We start from the raw sequence: 15,089 nt of genomic DNA, 5'->3' as shown, positions 1-15,089 counted from the left end.
CTTTGGGCTTATTTTTCAGTGGAGAGAAACTCAGGCTTGCAGCAAATTGCCTGATTTTTGTTTTGGCTCAATTGCTTCTCAAACGCCTGGAGCAGGTGTTAGAACACTTTTTATTTACAAGTATCTGAAACATCCACCTAATAAAACTCTGTTGACTTACATCAGGAAGAAGTGAGGTGATCATTTTGGAATATTCTGTGTAATAATATTCATTTGTCTAATTTAGAATATGAAAAACAACAGAGAAAGGAAAGAATTGGTTTTACTATATGTTTATGCAATTTCTGTACTGATTTCTTATGTCAGGTAGGGCTCCTCTCAGTAAGATATGAATGAAAACCAAAAGACAGCAGCATGTCAAGGTAGGGCCCGCTAAATTCTTAGATGAAAAATTTATTGCTGCCAGTTGTTGATTTGAGCTACTTGGTTTGTGATTTTGAAATATATTTCACAAACTGACTGTCATTTATATAATTTTATATAATTAAATTTCCATTTAATCTCTTCCATTGGAATTGAATGCTCTTTCACATGGATTTTTATATTCTCTGATTTTTCATGCTCTCTCAGTACGAGGTGAATGTATGAAGAGCCCTGTATCACCGTTTGGGTGATTTACACAACTTGAAGCAGAACGCACTGTTAGCATACACTGTGCATTTTCTAATGGATAAACATACCCCCATGTCTTTGGCGGTGATACCAGCAGACAATTCATAATATCTTCTGTCTGAATTGTTGTAAACACAAATGATAGTTATTTATAGTGGAAAAAGCATAAAGGAACTCACTTTTTTTTTCTTTAAGAAGTTCGTATCGTGGACTTTGATAGCCTGAAAGAGGATTGCAGAGCTCCCAGATACCTTTGCATGACTGAATCCTAAAAGAGCAGTTGTGTGACCCCTTGCATTTTGCTACAGGGGACTGCACTGGTACAGGTTAATCCACATTTTTTATTCTTATTGTTCTTTGCCAATTTCATGCTAGTCATAAATGACAATTTTTTTCAAGATTGGTGTGTTTTGGGTTTATTTCAAGGAACGATGTAGCTCCAGCCTTTCCAAGTGTAGCTTCTAAATTACTGTAGTGACCAACTAAGAGAAAACGTAGAGACTTCAAAAAAGAAAATAAACAAAGAAAAAAGCAAGTCCGTCCTTTTGTAAAGGGTAAAATGTCAGCCTTCAACAGTGCTGTTACAGTGAATATTACCGTGTATACAAAACTGTCATTAGAAAGTGTGTGTAAATGTTATGTTAGTCATCTAAATGTTTCTTCTTGCTCATAAACAGAATCATTAATATCAAAGATAAAGATTAACCTGGCACTTAACTCAGATTTACTGTAAAAAACAACAGCACAAAGTAAACAAGTTAGTGAAAAGTATTTTTTTTTCATCAGACCATAAAACACAGCAAGGCAAAAAAAATAGAACTAGATACAATGGCATTAATAACTATCGCTGCACTTTTTTTCTTCTTAGATGTAAATGTTTAATTTCTTTGTCTAGAGAATACTTCGTGGCTTGCCCATACAACTTATTTTTTATTTGTAGGAAGCTTAACAAAAGGCATGACTGCAGAGTTTCTCTAAATCTGCCTGAAATTTGAACTCCTGAATAAAATTGCATTAAATACATCTCAGTTGCAGGGGACAATCTTTAGGAAAAAAAATATGCTTTCAGTTTATTCTTGGATACACTTGATCTGTTTTAAACTCATGTTCTAATGAGAGGGGATACATATATAAAAATACAGCTGTATGTAGCTGTATACAATAATACGTACAATTATACAGATTCTGTTTTATTAAGTCACAATTCTTACTGTGTATTCTGAGTATACCTAAACATGCCACATTGACACATCCAGACAAAATTGTATATATGTTTGAAATGTAGTAAGTACCACAAAGTTTGTGTTTATAGAAGCTTACTTTGTGCATAATGCCTTTATATAATTTCCATTTCTGTAAAGACATTGTGTTATCACAGATTTCAGTCCTGTCCTGTTATAGGCAATAAGATACAGGAGAAGTAGCTTTGATTTGTTTTCAGTAAACACAGTATGCAAGTTATTACATGTGCTTATTGCTTGGTTTTCAACAAGAATCGTGATCTGTAACATACCTGCTCCATATGCACTCCTGGAAATTTTTATATGGCGTTTTATTTTTTCACTGTGGCACTCTGAAGCATGCTTCAGGTCTTTGTCCTAAAAAGAATTCAATTAAGCAAATTTATTTATACGGTGAAACAAAATTATTTTTTGCTGCAGTCTGAGGTAGATTGCACTTCGTGAAAATATGGTGTCTCCTGTTTTTTGTAATAATGCATTGTTAGCCTTTCACTGTCTTTTGGTTTAGTCATTTCAATATCCTTTCTACAGCTTTTGTGGTCTGGTCTGGTGCATTTAGGTTTCTCTCTTCCTCAGGACTGGAATAATTAGATATCGAATACACAGCAGAGTAGAGTTGTTCAAATATAATAATGATATCCTCACAGATGGGATTTTATCCTGTCTATCTCCTGCATAACCCATCAGACCAAACAAAGAGTACGGTGAGTGTGTGCACTCACACACGTATACACCGGTGGGAGAATGGCAGGAATGTCATATGATTGACAGCTGTGTGGTATATAGAAACATTCTGAGGCTTTAATTCTTGCAGATAGAAGGATATGTGAAAACAGATGCCCTCTTCAGGAAAAAAATTCTAAATTATATTCTTTGAATAAGAAAACTGACTGCCTTTAGAACTAAAGTACTACAAAACCCAGTAACAACAAAGAAGCAGGTTTTATGCTTCACTTTTCCTACAGGCTAAATTTGCATTTGGCTCCCTATAGATGGTCAAAAGCTGCTGGTCTCAGGACTCTGCACCTTTTGTCTAAAGGCCAGCTCATCGTTTGTTTCAATCACCTACATCAGTGCATTTTTTTTCTAAGAACTACAAAACATTTTTATTAAGAAAGTGATAATGCCTAGAAAGATGCATCCTTCAGGAGAATCATGAATCAAAAATACTGCACTGGTGCAGTACAAAGACTTTTTCAAACTACAGTCCATCTGATATTTCAAAGCTTACCTAGCAGTGTTTCTACATCTGTAGAAAGAGTGGATTTTTTTAGTAGAACCTGTGCCTTTAAGATAAAGATTAAGATAGATCAGTAAGATAGGAGAAAAGAAATTTAAAAGCTGTTTGAATCTACAAGTCAAAGTTGTAATTGCTTTTTTTGGGTTCATTTTTTAAATGGGAGGATAGGTTTGCCACTTGCAATTTTTATTTTACTTTGATGGAAAGTAAACCTGCTTTGGTGATTTAGATTTCAAACCATTGTATAACAGGATCATACTGACTGTCAAAGGTGCTGGACGGTATCATTCAGCAGAATTGTAAGGATATTTCCTCTCCTTCCTTCTGTGTTACTTTTACCTTTATTCCTTCTCTTCAGAGGCAGGTGGAAGGCAGGGAAGGAGGGCAGGAGAGAAAAAAAAGGTTTGAGGAAGAAATGTGCAGGAAATAATTAAAAAAAATATCTGTGAAAGAAAATGTAACAGAAATTGAGTTAGCAGTTAATTTAACAGTTGCTGTAAGCCATCAGACTATAAGAACTTTGAAATTTGAGCACAGAACAAGAACTCAAATCATAAAGAAGGGGAAAAAAAGGCAAAAAAAAAAAAGCAAAACAAAACCAAGAAGTCCCATGTGAGTCAGTTTCAGTTGCCATCAATACATACTTTGTAGGATACACCTGGCCTATAGAGATGGATGTTTTCCATTAAAAGTTGCATTGTTTACAAAGCAGAAATTTTCAAACCAAAAGCAGGTGGATCTCCTGCTGAGCTTATTGCCATGCAAACTGCTCTAATCTTCTAAGGTATCCATTCCTTGATGGATAGAGTTTCAGCTTTTTAATATATTGGCTGGTGGGATCCGGAGGATTCTGTGATGCATCACTGCTATAAGGCATATCTCGTAGGAGTATAAAAACATTAGTCATATTCCCTGTCTGCCCTGTCATCCCTCAATTTTCGGCAACTTTCTACTTAAGCAGTGTTGCAAGCTGAACAGCTTTTGGAAATGCCTCTGGCCTTCCTTAGTCAGGACAGAGGCACTAGAGGATTCATTAGCCTTTCTGGTGATATCCGTGGAGCCATTTATATCAGCTTTTCATTATGCCTGGTTTGTTAATTTAGAGCTTAACTCGATTTCCACGTGAATGCTTTGCACTAGTGGAACGTGTTTTCACTCAGCTTTTCTGTTAAGTCAAAGCAGAGCCCTTCTCTCTTTTCAGAGCACAACTCAGCTCAAGTTCTTGGACTGGTTTCAGCATGTAGTGTTAAGGTCAGTGAGGACTCTTGGGTTTTGTTGTTTTCTGGAAAATTATACCGGATCTTGAACACCAAAGTAAAGGCAATCTTGATTTGAAATTCATATTGTTTTCATCAGCTGAACTTCATTCTGTCTCCCATTTCTGTTGCTGCTGCAGTCTTTCAACATGGACACGCATGTGATATTAAAGTCCCTTTGTGTTAGATAAATTATCATAACCTCACTTGTCCTGAAAACTCTGTATTTATAGATAAATTATCATAATCTCACTTGTCCTGAAGATTCCATATTTACCAGTATTCTGTTTAAAAAGCATACTATCAAATCTGTTGAACATATCAAAAATAATTATGGATAAGTGCCCTGTCATGTGTGTTAATTGAATTGCATATCCTTGACAAGGGAGTTAATCTAAACTGACCAAGACAGTAGAAGGTGGTGAGTGGGGAATCTGTCTCTACTAACAATTCTGAAATGCCAAACCTAATCAGCTGCAGTTGGTATTATCCCTCAAACATGTTCCTTGTGTTGATGGCATAGAGAAATGAGCTGCCTTGCTTATAAATGAAGTCAGACATCTTTATTTAGAATTACCACATTTAATTATGCTGCTGATACAATTTGCTATGATAAAATTAGTACAGTGCTGGTTTAGTTTTCTGATTCCAATGAGCTGTACACTTAAGCTGTCTGAAGGAGATATTCATTCAAGAAACACATTTTTTATTAAAAAAAAAAAAAAGTTCATTATTCTGCCTGCCAAGTGGAATTGGAATCCACAGCATCATCTGATCCCTCTATTCAGTAAATACAGTATCTCAAAATATTGAGTGTGCTAAATAGCAATATAGTAATGGGATAGCAATTATAGCAGTAAGATCTGTCTGCTGGAGGCTGTTTCCAACATCTGTTGCATATACATTCCCATAACAGCTGGACTTATGTGATGTGAGCACAGTATATTCAGATGATCATGTTTTGCTTTGTCTGATATGCCTTTAAAATAAACTTGATGTCACTTAAAAGATTTTGCATTTTGTCGCTGAAAGTAGCAGTAAAGTTGATTTAAAATAGCAGAAAGCCTGTATTGTGAGCCGGAATGATGGACTCGTTCAGCACCGTGGTTTGTGGCAGCACAGTCCGGCAGACTCCAGGGCAGCGCGGACTGAAGGAACGTGGAACTTGTGCAGGGCAGCACTCAGGTTGCTCATCAGCCTGCTCTGCCCTTCAGGGGAGTGAAATGCTGTACGTATGCAACTGCATCCCTTCTAGGGATCGAACTGGACCTTCCCTACGGCTGTATGCTGTGCTCCATAAATACACCAGCTGACTAAATGCTGCTTTAGGTATCTTCACTGTGAGGCTGGACTTAAAAGAATATTATTATTTTTTTTTTTAATTGAGTTTGGGATGTATAACTTGTAGAGGAGATGGCTGAGAGGGAACATTACTGAAACAGTTAAGCCCAGAGCCAGTGTTTGCAGCAGAAAGCAGATGCAGTTTGTGCTGTCAGGACATCGGTAGGGTGGCAAAGCAAAGGGGTTTTGGGGTAAAGGTCTGGAATAGGCTTCCAGCTGGGTTGGAATGTACAAGTTTTTAAAAACAGCTCGACTGGCTGGGAACGATTATATTAATTATGACCTGGTAACAGGGACAGACCTGACGTTAACAGATCCTTGCACTCCCATTTAATATACAGAGGCGAGACAGGAATTACTCAGAAAATAAGGCCCTCTAGTACCTGTGTGCTCCGTAACTAAACATCAGATAGTGAATGTCAGAAACACTAACTTTCTTGGGTTTAGAAATCACTCCATCTGTTCGTTTTCGTTTCCCCAGCATTGAATACTTAAGATTCAACTGGGCAGCGTGTTGGGCCATCTTGTCTAGACTGTGTTTTCCCAAGAAAGGTTGGACCAGATGATCCTTGAGGTCCAGGTCCTTTCCAACCTGGTATTCTATGGTTCTATGATTTTTACCATTAGAAGCTATTTTAAATAGATAAAAATAAAAAATTGTATTTAAAAACTGTAGAAACCCATTGAATGAAACTTGCTTGCAAATAATCTGAATTATCTTGTATGTAACTTGGCATGTTGTAGTTTTCTTGCTTTGTTTTTGAAGACATCAGTAGCGCACAGGCTTTTTGCCTGACCAGATGTCAGGTTTGCTCCAATAGAGATTACACAAACAAGCAAAAAGCATTCATTCTTATTAAAAGAATTTGATATACATTATTTTAGAAGGAAATAAACCTTTCTCCAAGTTATGTGCAACTAAACTTAACATCATTATGCCAGTGCAGGGGAACTAGAAAGTAAATTTGACTGAGCAGGGCTGAAACAGTCCAGACCTCTTTACAGCTGAGAGTAAAATGTAAGATTTAAGCAATAAAAGTGGTGATGTAATTGTTATCTTAAAATAATTAGATTTCCACTGGTCTCCAGTCCCAAATAATAAGTGTAAAAGCTTTTCAAGGAATTGATTTTAATTTTTGGCTTGATTCCAGCCCTCTTAAGAGCGGTCTAGCTGACTTCCTGCTGTGATAGCTGCTGAAAGTTTCTTGAACTCGTGCAGACTTGCTGTGCAGTTCCTGGGCCAGCTTAGCTGCAGTCCTGATCCCTTCCAAGGGCAATGCTTGTGGCAAGGTGATATGGGGCTCGCATTAAGCGTGAGGATGACCTGACCACCACCTAAGAGCAAGGCGAACCCCTGAGGTCCTGAAAGAAGCAATGGTAACAGTGCGAGGGGAGAAAGAAATGGGCCGTGAGGCATGAATTCAGTCATGAGGCCTGAGTGCAGGAGTCCACGCTTCACCCTAGGGCTGGATTTCTTCAGCAGTCCTTCACCTGGGGTTTAGTCTGGAGGGACGTTGCTTCACACAGCAGCAGCCTGCAGCCCGACAGCATGGCTCTGGTGCTGATTTCTACATCTTCCGTCCTTACATACCTTATGGTATGCCTGATCACGTCAAACTAATCATAGAGACGCAAGTGGAAATATGTGCCTGACCATACATACACCATCTGTTTCTAATACATGTAGTTGAAATGGAGAAATTTCGCTGCATGTAGACACACTAATGTTCCTCCTCTGCCTGGGGCACCCAAGACATTGAAAAGACATTTGAACATAAGGATTGTGCCCAAATGCCTTATCAGTTTAATTTCCCATGTTGGCTTAGTTTTCATACCTCTGAGTTCCATTTCATGGAACTGGTAGTAAAGAATTATTAATGTTTTTGGTGTTGCAATATTAATCAAGAGGTAAAAAAGGTTACTTGAATTCCAAAGCTAGAAGATTATTTTCATGCAAAAGTACCATTCCTGAGTCTCAGCTGTTATCCCATTAAAAGCAAAAATGCACGTAGTGATGACTGATGATTCCAAAAAAAATCTATGCATGAAATATAATGGATATTAAAAACCTTGGATGAAAGTGAATTGTCAGCAGGTACTTGCTGTATTTATGTATGTTTGCTTGTATTATAAATTTTCAAACTGACACCACAGAAATGTCTGTGAAAGGTGAGCTAGAAATAATTTTAATTATGGACTCTATGTGTGACTGAGTTCGATTTGCTAGTACAAACGCTTGGGATGACAGCCTTTACACCTTTGTGTTGTTTGTACTTTGTACCCTTGCATTCTTCCCCTGCATCTGGTGGGTGATGTTGTGGAACTCTTAGGCTGGTAGTATTTTGTCTCTATTTGGTCATGGTGCTCACAATGGGATAGAGGTGCATACTAAAAGCTAATGCCCTTATCAGCTTAAGGAAGGTCATAGCCTTAAGAATGATTTCTGTTGGACCCTCTCCCCACAGTACTGTACCTCATGAGTAATCCTGAAGAATCACAAAGCCTTGGGTTTAAGTTTGGATTCTGTACAGCTATGCTGCCACTAGACTGTGAGGCACGTTGAAATGGGTTGCTGTTAACACCATCAAAATAATGTTTTCAGTGGAAGTATTGAGCAACTGAGTCTACAATTTGTATCAACTTTATGAGCAAAATGTCACATACTGCAGGTGTTTTAAATCTCTCTTGCTGTTCGAGAATGCGATTAGCTCTGTGGCGATGCAGCCTGTGCTTTGGTCTTCTCAGGCTCATCAGTTCTTACATTTTTCAGCACCTCTAGAAGATCTGATTGCCTTGAAAACCTTTTAAAACATACTTTAATTTTCTTGCTGTTCTGTCAGTCCACTCAAGTTAGCTTTGTGCTCTTCATCACTCAGTGTAACGTAAAGGCACCTCACTCCGTTTTGAAAGGCATCGCCATGGTGGTTTGATTGCATGAAATAAAAACAACATCCTTTTCCCATCAGACATTTACAGTAGATCAAAACCAAAATGACAACTCGAATGTTGAAAGTGGCTTCCTCAAACAGTGACAAAAAGTAGCCATGAGCAAACGAGAGCTGAAACACTTTGGTCATATTTAGTTCCACAAATAGGTTTCACTTTTTGTCAGGCTTCCTGTATTCTGTGAGCTTGTATGTGTTCAGCAGTGTGCTATGAACAGCAGTGACAGTTACTTTAATTTTGTAGTCATGTGGCAAAGCAGTAAAATATCTGCGATGTATTTCATGGACAAAGATTCCAAACTGTCTAACTTATTTCAACAGGCAAGCAGTCCTACAACAGGAACAGCTCCCAGGAGTCAGTCACGGTTGTCTGTCTGCCCTTCCACTCAGGACATTTGTAGGTATGTGCTGAGAAAAATACACTCTAATCTGGCTGACGCTTGATAGTTGTTTTTATTAAATAATATGTAGCTCTTGCTTCCGCTTAACGCTATTCATAATTTACATAGACTTTAGTTGTCTTTTGATCTTTGTTTTCATTCTGTTTTTGCTTTTTGGTCTCATGTTTTTCTATTAGAATTCATGTTCTCATTTTCATTCTTTTTTTTGGTGATTTCTCTCTTCCCATCCACCTTTACCATTTCCATCCCTTTCCTTTGCTTACTGCTTTGTCTAGATCTACTACTTTGCATGACTTGTCAGAAGATGAGCTTGAACATGCAACCCCTGTCATGGTGCTGACCCCTTCTAATAGGGAGTCTGGTAAGAAACAAGTAAAACGAAGGTTTAGGCGGAAAAGAGAGACTGGAGACAATGGTGAGCATACAGAAAAGCAAGGAAAGGGGAAAGAATGCAAATTGCATCCTGAGCCTGCGAGATCCAGCTGGAAGGCATCTGATTCATCATCATCTTCGGATGAGAGTCAGTGGGCTCAGGCTAGGAGGAGAGCAAGAGAAAAGGCCAGAATGGCCAGGAGAGGGAGAAGGAACAGTAGATCGTGCAGTAACCAGGACTGGTTCTCAAAGAATAATGCTGTCGAACTTGTCACCTTGGGGACAATGGGGAAAAAGAAGCAAGAGGTATCTGACCCTGAGAATCCTACTTTAAATCACCGCCGAAGAAGGGTTCCAAAGCTTAAGGAGTCACAGTCTTCAGTGTCATCTCAGGAAGCAAGGATTTCCTCAAGAAAGTGTGGGAAAAGCAAAGGGAAAAGCTACTACAGAGATCGGCAGCCTGCGTCTTTCCTTAGGCACGGCAGAGGTTCCAAGGAGCACTTTGCAGACGCAGGCTCTGGCAGTGATGCTCTGGCAGTCCCAGATAACAGAGCACCCGCTGGGGCAGGGTCCGGTGTGACTGATGCTGTTCAGAAGCCTCCAGTGTTGTGTGATGACTGGTCTGATGATTTAGAAGTGTGCAGGTTAGTGCCTAATAAGAAAGATTTTATGTTCTTAAGAGGAGTTTCTCACCACCGGGGGTTGAGGGGCCTTCTCTTGACTGCTCTCTGTCACTTTTTCTCAGTAATGAGCTGCTAGGCAGGCCACGTGGAGCAACACAAAAACCTTGGCTAACAGAGATGTTAGTGTATCTCAGTCTGAAAAGATACTTCTCTTATTTAAAAGCAGTAAATCCTACAAGGGAACCATATGTTTTTCTTTGCTCCATTTTTTTTCATGGTGACGGACACACTGTGCCCTCTGGCAGAGTATTGCTGCGTTTTAAATCCCCAGCCAGAGGCAGCGAGGGAGGCAGCGCCTGACAGCTGAATGCAATGGGATACGGAGTTTTTCCTCCTCAGGTGATCAGTTCAAATCCAGCTTTGGTCCCGCTGTCACTTTTCTTTGACTTTCATGAAATAAACGTATGGTCTTGATTCAGTGTCCTCTAGAGCCGCATTATCACAGCAATCTGATGGACTGTACCTGCGAAGCACCCCCTCCAGCCGGGCCTGAGTGTCAGGGGTATTTGCAGCGCTGAACAGCTCTGCACTGTGAATGGGTAGGGGACCGGTAGTTTGGTACCCATCACAAGGATTGCAAAGGTACAAAGGATGGTTGGGCAGAATGAAAATTAAAACAAGCTTTTGGAAAGAAAAAGCAAAACCAACAGTTCTCTCTAATCCATAAGTTCAGGCTTCTGACAGTCTGATACCCTTGGTGTGAGGCATGCAGTTGTGCAAGGTGAGTATTTTCCCCTGGGAATGATAGCAAGTTGGCCACTTCTGAGCTAAAGTACGAATTTTACTTGTCTACTAGGCAACCTGGGTGTTATGCACCATCCCATAAGTTTTACAGAACTGAAACAAATAATTTTTTTAAATTTTTTTTTGGGGGGGTGGAGGGGAATGGGGTCAGGGAGGGGGGTGGTGGTGTTTGGTTTGGTTGTTTTTCCCCAGTCCAAACTTGAGGGCCAGCATTGATTCTCATCTACAAAGTGTAAATGAGGATCAGGCTTAGTTTCTTGATACAGTAACCCAGAACTTCTCACTTTTCTTTGCTGGGAAGAAATTTGCGTGGTAATGTAAACATAGTCAGAATGAGGAAGTTCACAGTATCACATCATGCAGCTCCACAGTGTTCACAGTATCACATCATGCAGCTCCACAGTATACTTCAGCCTAGTAGCACACTACAAGGATCCTAGTTTTGAAAAGAAAAGAGATGCTGTGCAGGAATTGTGCTTTTTCACAGCAGGAGATACAACCCGCTACTAACACAGCTATGCGCTCTTGTTATGCTTACCAAGTAAGAATGGATATTTCAGTTGTCTGACTTGTCTGCCATGACAATTTAAGAGTCTTCAAAGTCCAGCCATGTTTGTACATCAGCTTTTATGTCAGGACCACCCCCCTGGCTTGGGACCTCTTCACCTTACAGAAATGCAGATACAGCAGCAGTGGTAAACATGTTACATGTTTTTGATGCACTTGGAGCGTGTCTATGTGGTATGATTCAGAGATGTGCAGGTAACTACTTCAACAGCTTCAGAACTGTCTTAAATTTCTGAACCAGCAGGCCTGCATGTATTGAAGATCCAGTGTAGTAGCCACAGTACGTATAAAATAGGGCCATTTAATAACTACTAAGAATATGAGCTACCCGAAACCTGAATTATTATTTCAGGTCTTTATATGGGCTTAATTATACCATGTTAAAAAAAAAAAAAAAAGAGAGAGAAATTAAAGTAAAAGTTTTAAAGTTTTGTAGTCGTCTGACGTAGATGAATGCGAACTGATGCCTGAGTCCCCAGACTTGGACTTCGCTTTAAGGTGGAAAGTGGACTCCAGTCTTTCATCTGTCTTCTTGACCCATTCCATTTTACTATAATTATCCAGGCACTTTTTGTAAGTCTTGGAGCTTGGTTCAAGGATGGACTTTTTGGATATGCGTGCAAACTTTTCAGCTAGGCTCTTGTTTAGTAGGGGAAGGTTGAAAACTTGAAAAGTATGTGTCCCTAGGCTCACTCTCAGTGGAGATGCTCTTTGAACAACCAGAGTTAAACTCAACACAGTTAATAACTTGCCTTGTTGTGCAAAATTTGTCAAGAAAGTCATAATTGCATTTTTCTTCTTGTCAGGGATAATGCTGGCTTGTTGTTGTTGTCATTACTAGGTGTATCATAGTGATGATAATACATCTAGGAAAAACAGTACAAAGTCAAAAAGCACGTTAATTTTTCAGAGCTGGTAAGTTGTCTTAATCAGTTAGCAGACAGCTGAAGAAAAAAGATGACGTGTTTTTACTACCAATTCAGTGTAGACTGTAGTTTTGGTTTTTCAAGACGGGTCTCTACACTTAACTGACTTGTGACCTGATATGATTTTCTTCAGATTCACAGTCTTGCCATCTGAAACAACAACAAAAAAACCAACGTTTCAGTGCAGATGTGCACATATAGAGTGACCATTTTTCTGCATGGGAAATAGAAAAAGGATTTTTTGGTGATGTTTGTTCTCAGACTGGATTAACATAGCTGATTGTGATGTGGAAAAACTGTTTTCTTGAGGTGTTTCTTTAAGTTTTTCAACCTAGGCATTTATATCTTCTAACTGATGTGACAAAACTGGCTGAGAGGAGTGGCTCTTGCCCAGATGGGATTAAATGGAAAAAGCAGGGATCCTAAACATCTCCTGGTGCCAGTTATTTTGTCTTTAACTGTTTGGTAGGCAATCTTTTCCCTTTATTTCCTCTTGAACGCATTTCTATGCCCACGTAAGGCTACAAGCAGTTTCCACGCTTTGTTCAGCTGCGTGAGCAGGAACGCGGCAGGACACACACACCCAGCTCTAGCGTAAGCGCGTCAGTCGGATAACACGTAGTGCCACGGCACAAGATATACTGCAGCTAGTCTAACACAGGCCTCTTGGCATGTCAGGTGAGACATTTCCCCTTACAGTGTCTCTGTTGCTGTGTTTCCAGAATGATGAAATTATGACATGGCATCAATGATGATGTTTGCAGTCTCTTCCCTGAAAGTACTCCTTTCTTCTGGGGCCCATTAGAAGGCAAGGTTTCTGCTTCTGGGATTAGGGACAACTATGTGAATTCTGACCATGCTGAGTTGTTTTGACACCTACTTATTTTTTTTTTTATTTTTTATTTTTTTTTAGATTCACAGGGTAGGCTTTCTCAATTGTGCAGTACGGTTGGATCCCCCTTTTCCGAAGTTGCTCTGTGTCTGAGATTTTCTTTGTATGTACTTTACTCTGGAATTTGTCATGTGCCTTGAGGCACAACCTCAGAAATAGCTTTTTTGGTCTGCCTAGGGGTGATCTGCCTGAAGGGAAAAGCTATGTGTGGGACACAAGACAGTGCATGGGTTGTGAGGATTTATTCCCATGGATTTTCACAAGGGAATTACTAAGGGAAGAAAAGCGGTTAATTGATATTACCACTGCTGTATCTTAAGTGCTTTGTGAACTGACTTTGAATTAATCTCATGGTATTTTTATTATTTATGATGGGAGAATTGAAAGATATTTTCTGTTTGACTAGTTAGGCTTCTGGCATAAACCTTTTTATAATACTGATGCAGTCATTTCAGCAATAACACTGAACTGTAATTAGCTGAAAGAAACCACACACCCTTGAATAAAGTGGAGTTTCTCACTATGAAAAAATTGCTTATCGGAAGTAGAATTGTCATTTTGTTGAACTCCATGAATGGCTCTGTATACAGTCAGGTAATGGCAGACCCTCTTTTGAGGAGTAAAGGCATTCCAGAGGGATGGCAGGAAAGAGGAGGAGGAGTAACGGACATGATGAAGTTGATTCATGAAATCTGCAGAATCTGCCTCAAGAATAATTTTTTGAAACCAGCTTTAAAAAGTGTATTAATTAAAAGGTCATTATAAACTTAGAAAAAGACTAGTATGGGCATTTCTATGTGTTAGCACAATCATAGGTAGGAAGTAGTGTACATTGCATTTGACAGGAGGCGATGTGATTATGATGTTTCTTTCTGTGCAATCAAGTGTTGTAACATGTTGGTTTTCCTATTATTTAGTAAGACATGCAAAATGTATCTCCCATGAATATACTTACATGCTGACGTATTCATGTAGTAGAGTGCTCACAAAATCAGCAGACAGAAAGCCACTTGGGAGGAAACAAGTCCTCATGGACTTGAGGAAAAAAAGAGAAAGGTGAACAGAAGATAGATATATAGGCTTAAATGCTGCCATTGAAACCTAACACTCACTTTAAATATTTATACTGAAGCCATTAAGTTGGATCCAGTAAATAATTTAAACTGTAGCGCAGAATACTTGAAATGGAATTGGAACTGAACAGAAATATCTGAAGACTTGAAATACCATCCGGAGCCCTCTAAAATCACCAAAAACTAGAGGATGCTGAACTGCCAGACCTTAAAGGGGTTTTAACCTGTTTCTTGCTGGGGTGTTAGCGCCTTCCCTGGGGTCCGAGGATGATCCATTCCGTCATTTGAAGTTAAATCCCTGAATCCTGTCCTGCACCTCGTTGCGGCTCCTCACCGCTTCCTTTGAAAGAACTGTAGCTGCTGCTTACCCTCCTGTTCCAAGCCTTCTTTGTGCAAGGTGACTTTCTGATAGGAATCTCCTGCCCTGACTGTTCATCAGTCTCTGAAGCAGTGTGAAATCCTGGTTAATTCTATTCTCCACCTGATGGCTCAAAGCCGCATCTGTCACCTCTTTAGCCATCTGGCTGTGCAGTCTCTTTTGGAAGCTGTCTGTGATTCAGAAGGATGCAAGGAGAACCAAAACAAGGCAAGCATGTCTTTGCTGTGGTTAGGGTCACTTAACTGGGGGAGACCTGAGACCTGGTTTCCGCTTCTTTCTCTCAAATCCTGTCACTATGTTTAATGCAAGTAGGTGAAATGGCACCGCTTCCTGCTAGGAAGTTTGGGTGAGAGGAGATCTTTGGTTTTAAGGGTCCCATTACTAAATACTTAAAGCTTGAGTGTGTGCTGTGAGGGG

At 39.6% G+C, this 15,089-nt stretch overlaps 1 protein-coding gene across 5 annotated transcripts in view; it reads left to right on the top strand.

The window, feature by feature from the left end:
- The window catches only part of MARCHF1 (membrane associated ring-CH-type finger 1), a 257,958-nt gene that overhangs the window by 204,253 nt on the left and 38,616 nt on the right, over positions 1 to 15,089 (top strand). For 4 of the 5 annotated variants that reach the window (XM_055794490.1, XM_055794491.1, XM_055794488.1 and 1 more), the window contains 2 exons: positions 8,957 to 9,036; positions 9,312 to 10,052. In XM_055794490.1, the coding sequence (XP_055650465.1) occupies positions 8,957 to 9,036; positions 9,312 to 10,052 (821 nt within the window). The remainder of the gene's footprint in view (positions 1 to 8,956; positions 9,037 to 9,311; positions 10,053 to 15,089) is intronic. The other variant, XM_055794492.1, reaches the window with a different exon arrangement.

Source organism: Falco peregrinus, chromosome 2, assembly GCF_023634155.1.
Source record: "Falco peregrinus isolate bFalPer1 chromosome 2, bFalPer1.pri, whole genome shotgun sequence".
Classification (NCBI taxonomy): domain Eukaryota; kingdom Metazoa; phylum Chordata; class Aves; order Falconiformes; family Falconidae; genus Falco; species Falco peregrinus.
Note: the sequence above shows the minus strand (reverse complement) of the source record. Positions and strands in the feature narration are given on the sequence as shown.